Source organism: Lepidochelys kempii, chromosome 2 (assembly GCF_965140265.1).
Source record: "Lepidochelys kempii isolate rLepKem1 chromosome 2, rLepKem1.hap2, whole genome shotgun sequence".
Lineage (NCBI taxonomy): Eukaryota > Metazoa > Chordata > Testudines > Cheloniidae > Lepidochelys > Lepidochelys kempii.
This window is the reverse complement of record NC_133257.1, coordinates 32516772-32537348: the sequence shown is the minus strand read 5'-3', so window position 1 is coordinate 32537348 and position 20577 is coordinate 32516772. Positions and strand designations below refer to the sequence as shown.

Genomic DNA, 20577 nt, shown 5'->3' with positions numbered 1-20577 from the left:
CTCCTGTATCAGAACTGTTGCCCTGGGTCTGGTTTTCTTGCCTGTTATGCCACATTCTTTGGAACAGGAAGTTGGGCTTACAGTACCCTTACATCACCATGTGAACACAGCATGATTTTCATTTTAGTACATTCTTACAGCTAAAGATTAAGAAGTTATCGTTCTGCTTGTTTAGAATCTTAGGGTTAAGAAATCACTTTGGTTGCACACCTGTCCAGGAGTTTTGGCCTGCCTTTTAACTAATTGCCTGTGAAATTTCCCATGCTGTTTCTCAGCCCTGAGGTGAAATTTTTGGCTTGATAAAATGCTGCTTTACCTCTCTGCCTGGCTGAGCACAAATCTTACTGGTTCGATTTCAGTAGGTATGCAGGAGTTGGCACAGGTGTAACTAATACTGTGGGCTTTGTAGAGGTGTGTAAGTGACAAACATAAGGCAGTCCAGTTAGGTGGCTGCTGGGGGTGGAGAGGTGTCACAAGCTGGGAGTAGCACAGAAAGCATTTAAGATGGGGTGTGAGTAGACAGGAAAAGCTTTAATGTCTGTCTTCTTACAGCCTCTTGATGCTTAAATTACACCACCTTGACTCCCTTGCATTCACTTACACCACCTATCCTGTAGTCCTTAGACCACACTGAGCACTAATGCATCAGGAATGATGGAGGAGGAGGGTTTGTTTAAGAATAAAGTATTACTAGGAAAACATAAGGTGCAGTCAGGGACTGTCTTATTAATGCAGGGAAGTGCTAGGGTCCAGGTAAACTCTCACCAGTATCTGTAAATGAGCTACCTGCCTGTGGACTGTTTCCTACACGTTGGCCAGTTAGCCCACTGCCCATGGGTATTTAATATTTATCAAGTGATATTCATGAAGTGCTTTGACTGGAAGGGACTATCAGTAGTGACACCTTACAATACACCTCTGAAGTAGGTGGCATGGGGAAGTGCTGTTACACTTACTTTACAAAAGGAAAAACTCGACAACAGTGAGGTTAAATGTCTTAAGGTCTCACTGCAAGAAGGTTCAGAGAGTCAGGCATAGACTGTATCGCATTCCGTTTGTTTTATCCACCAGACACTGCTACCTCTCTAGGATCTGCACATGCAATTCCAGTGGTGCACAGAGGGGGACACAGCATTTGCATTCGGATGTACACATATGGCAGCATGCAAATGTTAGAGCATGTGTTCAAAAGTCAACTAAACTCATTAGGACCCACTGGCTTTTGAAAAAAAGCTAAGGAAACAATGCAAAGACATACAGGAATCCAAAATTAAGGATGAGATTTTTACACTTCTCAGATTGCAGAAATTCAGAATATGGGTTCCCAGAGCAACTGAACGTGGCCAAATTCTAAATATGTTAAAGGATTAAAGTTAACCCAATCCACAATGATACAAAATAGGTGGAAGATTGGAACTGATGGCTTGGGGACTGGTGACTGAATACAGAACACTTCATTTCTAGATCACGAGCTGCTGTGGGAGCCATAACCAAGTTTTTCAGGCCAAATTCTCCTGTTGTAACAATGCCAATCTACAGTACCCTAGTGCAGTGGTTTTCAAACTTTTTTTATGGCGACCCAGTTGAAGAAAACTGTTGATGCCCATGACCCAACTGAGCTGGGGATGAGGGGTTTGATGTGTGGGAGGGGCGCAGGGCTGGAGCAGAGGGTTGAGGTGAGGGCTGCAGGGTGGGGCTGGGAATGAGGGGTTCAGGATGTGGGAGGGGTCTCTGGGCTACGGCAGAGGTGCAGGAGGGGGTCAGAACTCTGGGCTGGGGCCAGGGATGAGGGGTTTGGGGGGGCTCAGGGCTGGGGCAGGAGATTGGGGTGCAGGGTTGGGGTGCGGACTTACCTCGAGTGGCTCCCGGTCAGCTGCACAGCGGGGGTGCTAAGGCAGGCTTCCTGGCACCGTGGACCGCGCTGTGCCCCGGAAGCAACCAGCAGCAGGTCCGGCTCCGCCAGGTCCGGCGGAGGTGCGCAAGCAGTTCCGCGCAGCTCTCACCCGCAGGCACTGCTCCCCCAGCTCCCATTGGCCATGAACTGGCCAATGAGAGTGCGGAGCGGGTGCTTGGGGTGGGGGCAGCACGTGGCACCCTATGCCCCTCCCCCCGCCTAGGAACTGGACCTGCTACTGGCCACTTCTGGGGTGCAGCGCAGTGTCTGAACAGGTATGGACTAGCCTGCCTTAGCTGGGCAGCACCACCGATGGGACTTTTAATGGCCCAGGCAGCAGTGCTAACCAGAGCTGCTGCAAACCAGTGCTTTACATTCCGGGACCCAATACTGGGTCGCGACCCGCAGTTTGAAAACCACTGCCCTGGTGTATTCACTGGGCTCCTACCTCCTCTGTGTGTAAAATTTCAGCCTTAAAGCTGCATTAATTTTTAATAGTTTATTGCAGGTGAGGGTTTTGCTAAAATAAAACACCAATTCATACTTTTAACATGCTTTACTGTAATTTGTGATTATAAATCTGTTGTTTCCAATAAAACACGATTAAATAAGCAAAAAATAAGTTAATTCACAATACACTTAAAGAGAATATTTCATGGTTTGAGTGACTAGCAGGTTACAATAAGAGTTCATTTAAGACTTTAAAATAATATGCATAAAATATATTTACCCCCTATTTATCAAACATAGCAAGATTCAAGATGCCCAACAACCTACACAAATGCATTTTTGGTTACTGTCCCCTTGTACACAAAGACCAGTGGAATGCTAGGGCAAGTATATATTTTACAAGAGCACTAAGCAAGACAGACATACAATACATGCCCGAAGCTGCCTTGGAAGTATGAGCTTTTAGTGTAAGAATCGATACATCAGACTACAAATGAAAAGCGACAGCATGCTTGCTAAAGTACACAGGTAGTACATTTAGTAGGACCAAGCCGCCACGTCACTGAGCCTTCCTTCAGTTTCAAACAACAAACATGGTTTCAGCTAAATATAGTGCAAATCAAATATTCAGGAGCAAAAAGACAGACTCTGCCATTACACACACACGCTTTTTATGGTCTATTGTAATTCTTCCCCCACCAACCAGCACTCACGACTGGGCAGCTGCACGACGCAGCGAGTGTAGTGCCACCAGGCAACAGCCACGAAGCAGTGCACCGATGTTATAGACCGGATCCGTTCCACCTCGCTGAGTGCTGAACGCCCACATTACTGTTGGTACAATGGGGGCTGCTACAGCCAAAAGATCTACAAGGAAACTGCTGCTCCAGTACCTTTTCGTGATGCCTGCCTGAGAGAGAGTAATGACATTTCTGAATGTTTCATCATGGGAGGCTGTAAAGTCAAGTTCCTTCATAACACGGTTTTCATTAATGCTCCAGTCCCCCTTGCCACCTGGAGACTCCATGGGAGACAAAAGGATGGCAGAGTTTGGATCACTGGGATTTAAGTCCAGTAGCAAAGCAGATTCACTGAAACATTGAGCAGGAAATCCATCCAATCCCTTTAAGGTAGCAAATGGGCTCATGGGACTGGTATGCTGTGATCTGAATATGTTCTGAACGAGCTGCTCCACATCTGGGCTGTATGGCACCACATCAGTCTGAATGGCCTGTTCCATCATCATGCTGTTGTCACTCTCCTCCTCTGCCTGTGAGGATGTTAGTTTTTCAGCACAGACCCTTTCAAGTGCATTTTGGTTTAGGGCAGCGGCCCCAGTAGTGGAAGTGAAGAGGGCTGGATCACCAGATTCAGGTGTAGCAGCCAGAATAATTTCTTCAAAAAAGTCAGTCCCATTAGCCATATCATCATTGAGCAGCAGCCTGCTGTCCTCCATGGCTTGGTCCTCCATAACTAGGCTGTCCACCATTTTGGAATATATTGTACTTGGACCTAAAAACTTACCAGGTGACCCACATGTATACTCTATACACTGCTCATCCCTCAGAGAGCCGCTCTGAGCCATCTCCATGCTGTGAAGCAAGGACTCCAATTTCTTGTTTTGGATATTTATGTCTACGAAATACTTCTGAATCCCTTTGTCTTTCTCAGCCAAGCTATTTTTCATGGTTTCAATAACCTGCTTGAGTTGTTTGATCTCCTTTCTTGCTTCTTTCAAGGCTAGCTGTGCTTCCACTCGATGACACTCCTCTTCAATCCAGTCTTCCCTCATGCGAGCCAGCTGCGACTTAAGCTCTTCTATTTCTGTTTCCCTGTCGCAAAAGCAAAATCACTGTAAAACTTCTGTTCTTTGGTCAATTAAAGGATTCAGAGACATTCCATTACGGAGGGATGGTGAGGACGTAGAGATGCTGCAAAAGGTTGGACCAATACCCCTATGCACATAGTACAGTTTCACAGTGGACTGGCAGAGGTATAACATGAGGACAGTGGATGGCAAGGTAAGTTGGTTGACTGCTAAGTGGATTCACTGACCTAACCACACATGTCAGGGCTACACAGGAAGTTCCAGAGGCAGCATGACAGCGGTTATCTATGCCACGCCTTTGTCTGGGGGAAAGGGATGTGTGTAAAATTCCACTTCATTCAAATCTCTCCCCACCCCCTGTACTGTCTCTCTGTGCAAAGGCACCACGATTCAGACCCAAACCATAAACTTGTCAATTAAAGAAATATCTCTTGTTGTGTAATGTAAGCGGTTGTTCTTCTGCAGAACATCACTACATAGTACTATTGTGAGTAAAACAAACAAAAACACAACCAGGCAGGATCTCCTGTCAAAGAGTTTTTGCTGTCAAGAGGGTGTGGGGGAGAGACTTTTTCTATTACGAAGAGGTTTAGAACAAGAGACGATATTGTGCAGTAACTTCTCATATTTGCAGAAATACACTCTTTGGGCATGACTGATGTTGACAACTGATTGAGCCACTTGCAAAGCCAGTCCTTGAAAACATAGTTACAAGTCTGAAGGCATCAACAGTTGCATGTGCAAAAGTTACTGGTGCAATATCAGATTGATTTTAAAAATATCCCTTCAAAATATTTATAATGCAGTCCAGGCTCAAAGGAGATCACTGGTTCCTTTCCAAAAGTTAACTATACTGTATGCATTCATGGAAAGGGTTATGAAACCTGCAATGGCTGTAAACAATTTAATTTAATCAGATACAGCCAAATTCTAAGCTCCTTAGTCAAAACTCACTGCAGTCAAGAAGGGAGGAGGAACTTCAGGATTTTCTCCCTAGTGGAAACTGCTGAATAAATCTCATCTCTTCCCAAATTATTTTTCTGGGAGAAAATGTACCTTTCTTGAAGTTTGCTCTCAGATTCCTTCAGTTTTGTTTTTAGATGTCTCACTGTAACTTCTTTCTGCTGCAGTGGGGTCAAATACTGCTCTGGATGTGGTGCTTTAATGCCATGATTCTCCCCACAAGAAGTATATCTCACCAACCGCCTGAAACAAAAAAAACAACAACAGTGTTATTCCTGTAACTCTTTACCTTTCTAAGAGAGGATGGATTCCACATCAGTCCTGACTGGCACAAAGTTGAGTTTACACTGGACTCAAGTACTTTGGGTATCTCACAGTAAACATTAGTGTGTTTGGGTATCTCACAGTAAACATTAGTGATTTAGTCTGGTAAATCATAGTGCTTGAGGCATTTGCCAGTGGCTTCAATAAGAATTTTGCTATTTACTGTACTTGGATTTAGTGCAATTATACCAGACTAGAGACTTGACTTTCAAATACCCAGATATTCTCTAACTTAAAATAGGGTAAAGGTTTCTACAAGTGTACAGTAAGGTCACTGGCAGAGATGTCTGACACTAATATAGACAAGGCAGCACACTGTGAGGTTGTTAGGAATTCAGCAGGAAGCAGACTGTTAATTGAGTAGATTGTATTAGTTGAAAGGATATTACAATAGCTAGAGCTTGTGGATGAGTTACAAGGAGGAAGCCAGTTCAGACTGTGTGTGTGGCTATGTATACATGCGCGCACTGAAGGCTAGATCACACTGCCTAATGTTTACATGCCCTGCAACCTTGTGGCATCCACAGTCCCAAGTTAGGCTCCTTATAACATGCCTGGGGAGAGTTAGATGCCTAAGATCCACAAAGGCCAGCAGGCTGAGCTGGGAGCCACTTAAGTTAGACAACAAGAAATGCAGAGGGAGAGGGATGGGGCCTAAAAAGGAGTTAGATGCCCAGGTCTTGGCCAAAGAGAGGCACTGGCCTTCCTCAGGTTTCACAGCTGCGAACCCTCTCCTTGAGTTAGGTGTCTAAATGCTTTTTTTTTTTTTATATATAAGAAAGGTGGTGACCTCACAACCTTTAGCCCTGTGGTAAGAGCACTCAACCAGAATGAGAGACCCCTAGGTTCAAATCGCTGCCCCCTGCCTGATGAGGAACGGAGGCTTGAACTTGGGTCTCCCACCTCTCAGGGGAGTGCCCTAATCACTGGGTTATGGAGTCTCTCACTCTCTGGCCCAATGGATTTATTTAAATAACAAGACAGACTGAGAAACCCACCCACCCCAGAATATCCCATAACACAACATTAGGCGTTGTGACTCTAAGTCTATTTTGTGATCTAGCCTTCAGTGTGCACATGTACGCATAGCCACACACACAGTCTGAACTGGACTCATCCACAAGGATATTGTAATCCTTTCAACAAATGCCATTTACCAGATTGCGCTTTGCAGGAGAGATAGGTGGGGGGACACTAAGTTTGAGGATCCCGCTGGGGCAAGGGTGATCTAGATATCCAGGCAGAACTTAGATGGCTGTGCACCTGCCCAGTGGCAGAAGTGAAGACTCCGAGAGGACTTTAATCAGCAGAAATGTAAGTGCTGGGGGAATGCAAGTGCCGACGGGGCTAGGCAGCAGCCGAGCAGGCATGTTTCAAGATCTAAATTTTGAATTTAGCCACCTAAAGTGTCAGTTAGGTACCTAAATCCCTTTGTGGATCTAGCCTTGAGTGGACACTAACTTCTGTATCCACTCCACACTCAACTTCCTCTTTAGTCAATGGGAGTTGTGTGTGTGAAGCAAGAGCAAGAGCACTCAACCACGTACTACTACATGAAAGCATCAGACTTGGATGTGAAATCTGGCTGATAGAGCCCTTAGGCTAGTGGAGACCATATATCTTGTGACACTGAGATGATCAAGGTGGTAGGAAAGTAGGATGGAGTGTGTTCCTGACTGCCCCTTTACCAATACCACAGTCCCTGCCTGTAAATCTACAAAGTGGTACTGAGGTAAAAGCTGTTTTATTCTCCAGTCCAGAGGACTGATCCCACAGTACAGAATGGTGAGGATAAGATAACAGAATTAAAACTTTGAGAAAGGAACAAGCACTTGCCTCATAACTGGGCTGCTATCACTTCCCTTGTATGAACCTGAGTTACTGCTACTGGCTGAAGAAGCTCCATAATTCTGATTGAAGTTAACAGGACTCAACTGATTTCTGCACAGTACTGACAATAGGTCCTTGTCACGAGAAGTAGGTGGACTGGTTCCAGACTTGTTTGATGAAGATCCATTGTTCCGTCCATGAGGGCCACGACTAAAGGCAAACCAAAATGAGTAAGGTTTATTGGGTTATACTGCATCATGCAACTGACAGCATGTCCTGCTATAAGGTCACCCCATGATGCTCTACAAAATAAATCAGAGCAGCTGGGGAGTAGGAAGTTCTTGGGGAAGCTCTACTCTGGAGCTGGAGGGGTAAATTCCAGCTCAAGGAGACATGCCCTCACTAGCATTGATCAAGCTAGCACACTAAAAATAGCAGCGTAGCCATGGGGATGGTTGGTGGTGAGTTGGACTAGCCTCCTAAGTACGTACCTAGGATCTCAGGTAAGATTGTACCTGGGGCAGCTAGCCCATTGTCACACCACAGCTACACTGCTGTTTTTAGCACGTGTACATGTACCTGAGCTGAAAATTACATCTCCACTTGCAGTTTAGACATGTCCTTAGCATCTCCAGGTACCATGTATCTTTCACTGACCATGAAGCAGTTAGTCAGAATCAGATGGTTTAGACAAAATTACAAGATCTATCTTTCTATACTTAGGTTTCTGTTTCCACTGATTTCAGAGTAACAGCCGTGTTAGTCTGTATTCGCAAAAAGAAAAGGCGTACTTGTGGCACCTTAGAGACTAACCAATTTATATGTCTAAATAAATATAAATATAAATAAATTTATATGTATATATAAATATGCTCAAATAAATTGGTTAGTCTCTAAGGTGCCACAAGTACTCCTTTTCTTTTTGTTTCCACTGACTCCACCCTACTCTCCTCATTCCCACTACACCCATCTAAATCAGCAAGCTGCACATTTAAGTTTTCTGATCTACACTCAAGTAATTAGAAGACTGCAGTCTAATTTGGTATTTACCAGGAGACTTCCTCAGGCAGGCTTGTAACGGGACCCCTGACCTTGGGGGCCAATTAAGGCTTGAGGCAAGACTTCTTGATCCTTAGCAGGTGGCCTGAGAAGTCACAGCGGCCAGTAAAAAGAAGTTTTGCTTGAAGCACTGTTCCTTTGCCCTTTCAGGATAGTGTACTTCAAACTGTCACTGCCAACTATTGATGTACTTAGGATATGGTCTGAACCTGACTGAGGGAATGCTGAAATAGCCCCAAAGGCTCAGTACCTGGAGAACTTTTAGACAACACAGCTGCTTCCTCCACTCTCATATCTGTCCCTCCCCAGTCTTAATAAAACATTCTGAACTATTCACTATGTACGCTTGAAAACAACTCCGATCAGTGCTGGCCAATATCCAGGCATCTGGCAAGGACCTGTGGCATTCTGGAAACTGTTTATAAAGTTACATTTTCGTCTGTAAACACTTCTAGCTACTTTCATGAAATGTCACTACCACTCTCCCGCATGGAAAATGCTCCTCTAACCTGTAACAAAAAGTGAAAACATATTTCCAAAGAAATGGAAAAAAAGAAATCCAGCCAGACTATGAGAAGAATACAACATATCAATGAAAATACTGCAGAACTCATGAAGCAAAAATCCTTTCCTCTTAAAGCTGTCTGACCTGGTTTCCTCCCTCTTCTGAAAGTGAACACTTTATATGGAACAGATGGTTGCGCGGCGGTGCTGCAAGCCAGCATGGCAGTGCTGTGGTTTGGGTGACTTCATAAGTAGCTTACAATAAAATGCAGGAGTGTGGTTATGACGTCACTGAAATGCTACAGAATTAAATGTGACACAATTAAGTCCAACTGCTTTTTTTAAAAATTCTTAAACAGAGCATAGGCAAATATTTTAAAACAATTAAAAGTGAAAGGAAAGAACTATTTAAATTTTCTTTGCTCAGGACTATTTCTAACGTATTGATTTTTTTATTTTTATTTCTTTTACAAGCCAGAATCTGCACAGTACCTGACTGTCCCAAGAGCTACATCTGAAGGAATGTTACGCATGACTTCAGGGGCAAATTTGGTGTCTTGCGTGGAATATTTAAAGTTACAACAAGAGGTCATGCTGCTAGTAAGAAAGAAAGTAGGTTTAGGATTTAATCATTTAGTTATTACACTTGGAATTAAACACAAAACCCCACTGTTGCAGCAGCTACCTATTCTCCTTAAATACCGAGCGAAACTGCTGTTTATTTGCATACCGACACCAAGACAGAGATCAGATTCTCTTTCAGTGAGGCATTATGCTACCAATCCTTGCATACTGGATATGTTATGATCATGGATGAGCGCAGGTGACTTGAAAATATGGGAATCATGCTGTCCCTCCACTCTCCCTGCCAGCTTCAGTCTTGTGATTCCACAAAGAGCAGGGATCTTGTCTTGTCAATTTTAACCATCCCTGACTGTTCAAAAAGACCGCAAGCAGCAGGGACTGTGTAGGCACAGCACAATGTGCATATATCTAGAGCCCTGCAAATCTGCAGTTAACCACAGACCATGTTTGCAGACTGCGGATTGGATGCAGATACAAATTTTGTATCTGCACAGTGCTCTACATATGTCCATCCAAAACAACTCAGATCCCACCAGGTGTCTAGGTTTGTATCTGATGTGTGATGTGGAGGCAACTTACAGAAATATTTCATCAAAGGCATTTTTAATACATACCTTTCAAGAACCAGGTATTTTATACCTATTAATACAAAGGAGTGGAACTTGATATTTAGCAACCAGAATTAAAGACACAAGCATCAACATTTTTCCTCCAACAAATGATGTTATGATGATCCTGCAAGGCATGTGGTGAGCTGACAATTTGTCACAGCAGGAAAACAAAGTGATGTGACCAGAAGGTTACGGTCAGTCGGTTGGAATGGTTGCACTTAACTAAGCACACACCCAGCTGTTTCCCCTTCTTTCTATGCTAAATATTTTTTTTATGTAGCTGACAGGATCTCAAAGGTATGTCATGAAGGAACAGAACTGTTGTTGGTCACATGATCCTCCTGTATCACAGTTTATATTCTCCAAAAACATCACATTTGTTCTCTCCTAGATCACAGATTCGAATCAATGTCAGTACTATCAGAGAACCCACTGGAGTCCAAATTGTTTTAAAAGGTATAACAGTGGTGGATAAGCCCGGCCTTCCACTAAGCAACACACATAGTATAAGATAAATTGCTTTGCTTACTTGCGAGAAAAAGAGGCTCTTTTGTTCCCAGCAGCAGACATATGGACTTCAGGGGCTGAAATGCTACCTGTACTGCTTGAAGAGCTAAAATCAGCTTCACTCCCTGGAAAGGAAAAGGGAAGAGTAAAAACATGATGGAAATTCTCACTCCAGGACTGATGTACTGGTTTTAAAAGTGACGATGAATCATAACCATCCTTCCTTTGCCTGTCCCATGTGAACTTTAAAAGTCAGCCTGCGTTTTCAACCACACCCTCTAGGAGCAATTGTGGATATATTCCAGACTTTCAACAGCTCCCTCAAAACAGACACTTCAGCAACAATAGAACACAACAGGACATGGCAACTTCTATTCTGCCTAAGCCACTTTAAACATTTGTAAGGAAACACGGCTACCTGAGTGGGGCTGCTGACCTTTCTTTCAAGTGCACAGTCATACTAAGCAAACAACTGCTGTTGGATTCGTCATACTTTAAACAGGAAATTATTATTTATCTGGGGGGCAGGGGACCCACTTATCAGCTCATCTGTTTCTGATATCTACATACAGGCTTTAATCTGACACAGAGAAATAGTAAGGCACCTCTAAATAGTTTTACAGTAAACCAATAACAATGCCTGGCTCTAGGCTTTGGTATTAAGCCATACTATCTGATTACTAACTTTCTATGATTTACAGCTTTCATTTTCCAGACTCTGTTATTTAAAGGAACACGGCACCCATTTTGCGGAGCCCAGAAATATGACAGTTCATTGGGTAAGAAGCTCTTATCGCCTGAAAAATACTTGGCGATTTTTTCAGGTTTGTCATATCCAAACCCAGTGCTGCAAACCGCCATGAAAAAAAGATGCCAGTGGGGGAGCTCCATGGGAGAGGATGGAAATAAGCTTTCAACTTGCTTTAATAATAGCTTATCAGCCAGAAGAAAAATTACTATGTACATAATATCTTTCATCCCTGGATCCCAAAGCACTCTGCAACCATTAATTAATCCCTGCAAAAACTCATTAATTATGTCCAAGTTACAAATGGATAAATGGAAGCAGGAAGAGTTGACTCATCCAAGGACATGTAGCAAGTCAGTGGAGGAACTGGAAGTTTGCATGTTGAACCTTCCCATGCCAGCTTGGCAGCTACACCGGGGAGGGGAATTCAGCTCTTGAGGGGAGGAGAAAGGATGGATAAAGTAGTGGTGCACTGCCCTCCTCCACAGGAGTTCCTCTACAGGAAGACCGCTTTAAATTGTGGCTTAGGCTCAAAGGAAACCTGATGGTTGAGGCTTCTCTGGGGGATATGCTGAATCAATTATCTCCTCGCCACATCCCCTCTCCAGCCAGCACCATCCACTTCTCTAGCTGTGGTGGCTGGTTGAAAACCTCCCAGCAAGTGAGGGCTGGGGGCACAGCATGGCTAGGCCGTTTCCATTTCCAGAGCCCAGCACTGTAGGTAATGCTAGTGTTTCCTGAGGCTGAATCCTGCCCTTTATTTTTGAATCTTAGAATTCTCAGGCTCATTAAGTTTTTCATAAAGCAGGTGGGCAGCTCAGAACATCTTCTGATGCTCCCAAGTGCTCTACACTGGAAAATTACATTCTGTCAGCACATGTGTTAGCTGACATGATATTAAACATGCCGCTGCACTAGACACGGACAAGGGCTGGTCTGTTTAACATCGTGGCAGCTGGTTGGGGCTGTAGCAGACTTAGGTCATGCACGATCTAACATGATGAAATTTTCTAGTTTACACAAGCCGCTAGTGTCACAAGTGACATCACTCCAGCTCTGTATATTCAGATTTAAATGCCAATGGCAAGTCAGAATACAGTCCAGGCTCAGTCAGGTAAGCACTTCCTACCCCATGACATTTAACACTGCTGGATTCTGCGCATCCCAGCAGCCTTCTTTTTTTTAAAGCTGCAGAGCCACAGGAAATAGACTGCCCAGTTTGTTAGCCCATTACAAACACAAAAACAAGTCTGATACCACAGAAGCAAAACATTTTAAAAACAAAACCAAACTCAAGCCATGCGCAATATTAAATATGATCTCTTGTGAGGACGACAGTTCACAGTGGGATATGGTTTAGGGGAATTTGGGGAGGGATTGTTTTTGGGTTTTAACATTTTGAGACCCTTGACTATGTTTTTCCATCAGCTCTTTGCTAACCGGCAAAGAGCTATAATCTAGAAAAACATGGGTGTTCTTATAATTACCATGTATGTTGTTTTTTCAGTTATCTAGACTCCTAGAACATCCTGGGTGAAATCCTCAACCCTACTATGGCTCCTTTATACCAGGTAAAAGGACAAGAGTGGCATAAAAATTGGAAAGACCTGGTTTCAGCAAGTGGAGAATATCCCTGGCACTGGAATTGTGGATATAGCTCTAAGGCTACTTTCGGAGAACTCCTGGCAAGCTCTGGTGTAGAGGACATGGTGGGCCACGACGGGGACATAGCTGCAGCAGGCAGCAATATAGCAATAGGGCAGCCTGGGGAGACAGCTGTTGCTTGGACTTAGACAAGCCCACTGGGTGCCTCTCTAGCCTCTGGAGCAGCCCAGGAAAGGAAGGCACAATGGTGGCGTAAAGCTACCCTTACACTCCTAGGCTGCAAGTTCTGGGCTCGAATATGCACAGCACAGACCCTCACACCTCTGTCTGATAACTCAATGAACTCATTTGGTTGACCTCAAAACACAAATTTACAGCCCAATTCTTAAAAAGTGATTCTAGAAAAATGGCATGATGAGGCTCCAGTTCTATGCCACTAACTGGTTCCATATCAAATACACTCAGTTTACATGTAAAAAGATGTTTTTCTAACTGCCATCTCTGCAAACACAACCAGTAATTCAGATTCCACAAGCCAAATTAGAGCCTCAGCAACTTACTCAGAATCACACAGAAACAAAATGCAAAGGTGGGGGATTGTGGAGAGGGAAAACACTGCTTTCTTGTACTAAAATGTTTACAGAGTATAACCACCTACATATGCCACTGAGTCCATCCTTGCAAAGTAACTGAAAATGGGATATAATGCCTAAAGCAAGAATAGAGTTTTCCCTATAAACAAAACATTCCTATATTCCATTCCTATATAATATATAGAATTATTTTGTTTTAAATATTCAGGAGATAACATCTATGTATATAAATTACAAATCTAAGTTTAGAAACAAGACTAGAGCAGGTAAACACATACTGAATATTCAATACCTATGCTATGCTCTGGCCCCAAACAGGAAGTCAGTGGCTTTCTAAAGCAAAGCAAAGTATTGGCTTTTATGCAGACAGGCACAGCCTAAAACAAGGGAAGTCTGTGATTAAGCAGACCACATCATAATCAGATCTTGTTATTGAGAGTATTCCAAGGAAGCAAAGCTTAATAATACCCTCCTTCTGAACCGATTCACTTGGAGTAAAGTACTGTGAAGGGCTGCCAAACTAGCCATTGTAGATAAGGCTAAGCAGATACTGAAAATGTAACCAATTCTGGGATCTCCAAAAGAGAATTGTACTAAACTTGGGGCTGGAGCTGTTTCCACTGATCAAGAATTCTATGGCCTCAATTCTGCAGACACTTATGTCCATGCTTAACTTTGAGCATGTGTATTTACAGGATCCTTCACAGCTTCTTTTATATTAAAGGTATCAAACTTGCTGGTGTTTCTACGCATGACAGACTCAACGTTCAGGCTAGAACTCTGTGTAACCCAAGCTCACCTGTACCACTGAGACTTTAAAAAAATATTTTCCCCACTTGTCATGCATCTTTGCCTAAAGCAATAAGGCCACTATGTGTTCAAGCACAGCCATTAACATGCACTTACCCCGGTGACCTAGGTAGGTAAGTATTCCAGCTGACAGACATGATAACAGAACAAAAGATGAAGTGACTTGCCAAAGGCCCAAAGCAACTCAATGGTAGAGCTAGGATTAGTACTCAGGCTCTCCTAAATCCCAAGCCTGTGCCCATTTGCCAGGCTACACTGCTTTGGGAGTGTTTATAAGAGTCTATGATACACTTTTGTTGTTGCAACAATTTTTGAGTCCTATGGCTCACAGATCTGAATAGCAAAATGGCCTCAAAAGCCACACTAAATGTGGAAGCAGTTTCAAGCTCTCAAGTATTATATGTTCTTCTGTCCTCAAGGTACCACAGCATCAGACTTACCCTGACGTTTCTTTGTTAGATGACAAGAGTCACCTTTTTTTTTTACTGTAAAACAAGTCAAATGCTGCATACCTCATGCCTCACACGTTTCTCATTTGAAATTCATTCAAAAACATATTTTTCCCCATGCCCTAGCCACTAGTGAATCTGATCATCTGCTTACATACTGGCTGCCAATAGACTGCACAGCATCCTCTTATACAACACTTGTGCCACATATACCCCACAGGATGCTGGAAAGTCTATTGCTATGGTTTCCAGCTGTCTAGCAAAGGGCTCCCAAGTAGCAGCATGGGGAGCAGTGCACAGGGAATCACAGTGCTTTACAACAGACTGTGGCCTGCAATAGTATGGTATAATTATGGCCAACAAATTACTAAGAAGCTTTCCAAAATTTGTTTTTAATACACCATACAGTGATAGTTTTATGTCTTGACTGACTCTATGAGAAGTAACATCTAGAGGGCTGGAAGTCAAATTTGTGTTCTAATCTGGGCTCTACCACTGACTGGTTGGGTGGCTCTGGACAAGTTACTTAGGCCTGATTTTCCAAAATGCTGTGTCACAATTACAGCACAAATTGGGTCACCAGTTGTACCTCATGGTCAGTGTTGCCTCTAACTGGCAATTGTATGCGTTTACCCAACCTGTGCATCAAACTATGATAATTACACATGCAGTTTTGTCCACAGGCAGTTTAGAAAAGTCACACCTTTAACTTTTCTGCATCTCAGTTTCCCAAGATGTAAAACTAAGATAATGCCACCAACCTAATACAGTTCTTTGAACATATAATGCATATAGCACTTACTGCTCATTACAGCTATATTAGGTTCTCCTTTCGTGTCCACCATCATACTATCTAAGCACTGGAATATATAAAACAAAGAACAGTGTATGTAATATGAATAAATGCGCAGTATGTATAGGTAGAAGTAATGTATATATAACATATATACAGAAATTATACACACACCCACCCACCCACGTGGTATACAGAGTAGAGTAACCTACTCTATTGTGCCTAGGTATTATCCATCATCCATGTACTGTATACTGTCTGTATTCCTGATCTTAGGTATATTAGTGGTCTTACAGATGTAGCTGGAGCTGGAATTTTTAATCTCTTTGCTTTTGTAAATCCAGATTGATGCTTCCCATTTGTTGTTTTATGGTTCATTTTCCTGTTTAAATGATTAATACTAAACACAGAAGGAAGAAGAAACAGTTCAAACAAGATTTGCAATAGGAACTGTGACACCTCATCTATGGGATCAGATTCTTCAGGGCCAGTATCGCAAGCGTGGACCTATTACAGTTTAACCACCTTTCGTATGTTATTCTTATCACTCCTTCAAGCTGAGATGTAGCTGTGAATATGTATAATCCACAGAACTCATTCATGTTGTGGCTCCATAATACTGAATGCATCACAACGGTCAACCTTGATGTTGGGTTTTTCTTACAATCATAAAATGTAACAGTGCTGTAGACAAAACGATACTGACAAAAAAGGCAGGTAGACTTTAAGATGCAAAGCCCTTAATTCTTTGAGCTTACCTGCCTTAATAAAGCATCCAGCTTCTGGTATCAATGAAAGGGCCCCAAAACAAAATGCAGTAAAAAATTAATTAAATGAAATAGTCTCTCTGCAGATAGCTTTATTTAAAGCCTCCAAGGGAGGAGATAGGCCCTGATTGTATAAAAAGGTCCAGTGAAACCATCAGAAGCCGCTACAGTAGGGGAGAGTGTGTAATTACAGTGGATGCTGCTGGAAGGATTTGGATGTAAAGTTTCAGTAGAATTTATCTTGAAACCTTTTATCTCATAGCTAAATCTGTAATTCTGAGAGCTAATTTTTCACAACAAAGAGTATGTTACTGGTAAATACAAACCCTTCACCTCTTCTACCTAATCTAGCACTGGGCTGCTCTGAGTGTCCCTGCAAGCACAGGGTTGTGCAAAAATCCATTCCCTCAAACCAGAAAGGAACACTGTATCATTAAGATGTAGGGGTGATGGAACATGGGCTAGGGAGAGGTGAGGCCCTTCTCCAAAGCCTCAGGTTTCTTTTTAGGTAACCCCCGGAAAAATTATTGGCGTCTAGGCCAGGCAATGAGAGAATGTACTCTCTTGCCAGTGTGATGCAGTATACAGGTATCGCTAATTGCTTAATGTAGTAATTGTCAGACTTTCCCCATATTACTAACATAATTCTACATAATCAGCACAATTGCGCCATCTCCCAGGAAATAAAGAGGAAAGAGGCAGATTTATCAATCATAACCATCATAAAGGTACCAGCCCACCTCCCTTCTGTTCACTCCAAGGTAACAAACCCCACAACCATGCATGAATGTACCACTCACCTTGTTACACCATGGAGCTGGGAGACTGGGAAATAGGATAGGAGAACAGAGAAAAATGCTACAATACAGGCAATTACCAGTAAGTAATTGTACCTTGTTGCAAGTTATCCCTTCCCACATTGCACAAAAAGAAAATTCCACAGATAACAGACATGGAAAATACATATAACTTACAGCACACATTAAACATCTGTTAATACTCTGTGTCCAAATAAAACTTTGGACGAGGCAAAGAAGTTGAATCAATTATTGTAACTAAAGATAGACGGAGTCACCAAATGAATCTCTCACATGCTTATTGCTAAAGACACAGTAGGTCCTCCAACTGAATGATCCTATCTCTATTTTGGAGGAAGGACAACTGTTGAGGGAGAAAAGAGAAGGAGGACTTGTGGCATCTTAGACACTAACAAATTTAATTGAGCATAAGCTTTTGTGAGCTACATCCGATGAAGTGAGCTGTAGCTCACGAAAGCTTATGCTCAAATAAATTTGTTAGTCTATAAGGTGCCACAAGTCCTCCTTTTCTTTTTGCGGATACAGACTAACACGTCTGTTACTCTGAAACCTGTCATTATGTTGAGGGTGACTGGCCAAGTCAATATGTTTCAGCCATCAAGGCACAGGGTCAGGGAATTTGGTTTTCCAGAAGTCCTTTGTGGAAGCAAATTCTGAAAAATTGAAGAAAGAAAAGGAGGACTTGTGGCACCTTAGAAACTAACAAATTTATTTGAGCATAAGCTTTCGTGAGTTACTTCACTTCATTGGATCAAATCCTAGTTCTGACTGTACAGTATACTTCACACACTCAGAAGATACCAGCAATTAGGTTTCTAAGGACTACTGGTTGCAGGAAGGAATATGATTGATTAATATCACATAGGTTTCAGAGTAACAGCTGTAGCTCACGAAAGCTTATGCTCTAATAAATTGGTTAGTCTCTAAGGTGCCACAAGTCCTCCTTTTCTTTTTGCTAATATCACATAGTAGTTTTACAGCACACACAGGTGAAATGAGCTGTAGCTCACGAAAGCTTATGCTCAAATAAATTGGTTAGTCTCTAAGGTGCCACAAGGACTCCTTTTCTTTTTACAGATACAGACTACCACGGCTGTTACTCTGAAACCTGAAAAATTGAAGGTGGCAGTTGTGATGGTGAAACAACAAAGAGTTTTGTCTAGTAACTGCAACTAATAACACGAATACAGACTAACACGGCTGTTACTCTGAAACCTGTAACAGAAGGAGTCTGAAGGTGAGGTAATTAAGACACTTTAAGAAAGAAAAAATTAAGAGCTCTATTTAGTCTTTTAACAGCAATGTAAAAGTGGTGTCTGCCATTAGATTTGTTACTTCTTCTTTTCAGTACCATTTAACTTATGTCCTTAGAAGCAACCTTGACATCAGACTGGAGTACAAGGCAGTGCTGGTGATGGAACAACAGATTTCTGGGGGGGTGTAATTGCCCTGAGTGCATTTCTTCACATCTAGATCCTTCCTTCATTTTACAGACAATCTCAATCCTGACCACAGGTTCTGTGATCGAAACTGTTTTTCTTTTGCTTTGATCTTTGCTCATCCTACTTGTTTCCTTTCCCTATCTTGGAAAACCAGGTATGTTATCTCTGTACTAATGCAACCAGAAAACTCTCTCATTAACCAGTTCTCTGCATTGTCATCCAGCTTTTGCTACTGTGGCCTTGATTATAATCTGAAATACATGAGTACACATTATGGGATATCTGGACAATTAACTACTCTGTTTGCATATCTCAGCTTGAATACAGAGCACTACCTTTCAGAGTAGCAGCCGTGTTAGTCTGTATTCGCAAAAAGAAAAGGAGGACTTGTGGCACCTTAGAGACTAACCAATTTATTAGAGCATAAGCTTTCGTGAGCTACAGCTGTTACTCTGAAACCTATGTGATATTAATCAATCATATTCCTTCCTGCAACCAGTAGTTACTAGAAACCTAATTGCTGGTATCTTCTGAGTGTGTGAAGTATACTGTACAGTCAGAACTAGGATTTGAGCTTCTGTTTTTCTTAACTGTTGTTTTAATTCATTGATTTGCAGAGCATCCACAAGCAGATGTTAAACCGGGCAAACATTATTTCAAATGGATCATTTTTAATTCTATTTAGTATATACTGAAAGGATCCCTCACCTGGAATTCTACATGCCCTAAATATTTTTTCTACTGCTATATACAGTTTGAACTGTGCTGACAATAGTTCAACAAGAGGGCCCTATGAAATTTCCCTCCTTAGCCTGGGATAAAACCTTTGTCCCAAGGGAGCATTTGCTCCTCAGGCAGAAAGAATTTTGGGAATCTGCTTGTTTAAACAAACAAAAATGCTCTCATAGGCACAGAGAACGAGGGATGAAGCCTCAGTTGGCCAATGAACATTTTAAGTGCTCTTCACTAAAAATGTTCGGACTTGGCATCTGAAAAAATATGCTGATTATATTGCTAATAATACAGCATGGGGCTCAACTTGTATTTGGATATTTTAGACGATACCTTACACTTAGTGCAATTTGCTCTGGCAGGGATGATTTCACAGCACACAGACAGGGAGCTCCATCTGAGACGGGGAAGTCATTGCAACCCTCCCTGCAGTTTGGTCACAGAATTTTAACAAGGGGCTTCTGGACGCCCCTCCTGCACATCTTTGAGCCTGTCTCTCATAACTAAAGGGAAGACAGGCTGATGTTGGGTTAATGTCATTTAGGTGTTCAGGAACAAAAGTACATTACACACACAATACCTACAAACACTTACAAACCATCCTATGTTGAAAGCTTTTTAAAAAATCACGTCTAATATGAATCAGATGTTTTTAATTACAACATACATAAAAAAAAACAACTCCGTTTGATGTGTTTTCCTCTAGCAAACAGAAAAACACTGGAATGAGAAATTTATATGGGAAGCAACTAAACTAAATAAATCCACAGTTCCAAGGACAAAGAGCAAGATGTTTTTCATAATCTCATTTAATATTTACCGACTATGAACACACATACTGAAAGCATTAAAAAAAAAGCCCATTTTGTTATCACTTCAAATGTCACTTACTGAAACAATAAAGCTGTGGATAAATTGACAATCTTATTTTCAGTCTAATGAAGTTAAGGCAGTTTCTAGGTAAAAAGCAATACATCATGGGTTACTACTGCTGTCACATCTTAATTTTTTCTCAACAGAGTATCATTAACTAATAATAATTTCAAAGACACCCAGACTGTGCATTTCAGCATAATAATACTTGAGGGTTTACAGTCAGGACCTTTTTTTTTTGGTCAGTTCTACTAAGCACTGTCAGAAAGCTCAATTCCTAGATTTAGAGAGTTAATATCTTACTGACTTAATTCCAAAACTGAGGAACATAAGAACTACATTGAAATGTCCAACACCTAAAAACAAACAGTCTTAGATCTTCATAACAAATT

At 42.1% G+C, this 20577-nt stretch overlaps 1 protein-coding gene across 4 annotated transcripts in view; it reads right to left on the bottom strand.

The window, feature by feature from the left end:
- Positions 1 to 2470: 2470 nt before the first annotated feature.
- SYBU (syntabulin) overlaps positions 2471 to 20577 on the bottom strand; it is a 55268-nt gene continuing 37161 nt past the window's right edge. For all 4 annotated transcript variants that reach the window (XM_073330298.1, XM_073330300.1, XM_073330297.1 and 1 more), the window contains 4 exons: positions 10578 to 10680; positions 7296 to 7499; positions 5229 to 5378; positions 2471 to 4176 (listed from right to left, as the gene is read on the bottom strand). In XM_073330298.1, the coding sequence (XP_073186399.1) occupies positions 3054 to 4176; positions 5229 to 5378; positions 7296 to 7499; positions 10578 to 10680 (1580 nt within the window). In that variant the 3' untranslated portion in view covers positions 2471 to 3053. The remainder of the gene's footprint in view (positions 4177 to 5228; positions 5379 to 7295; positions 7500 to 10577; positions 10681 to 20577) is intronic.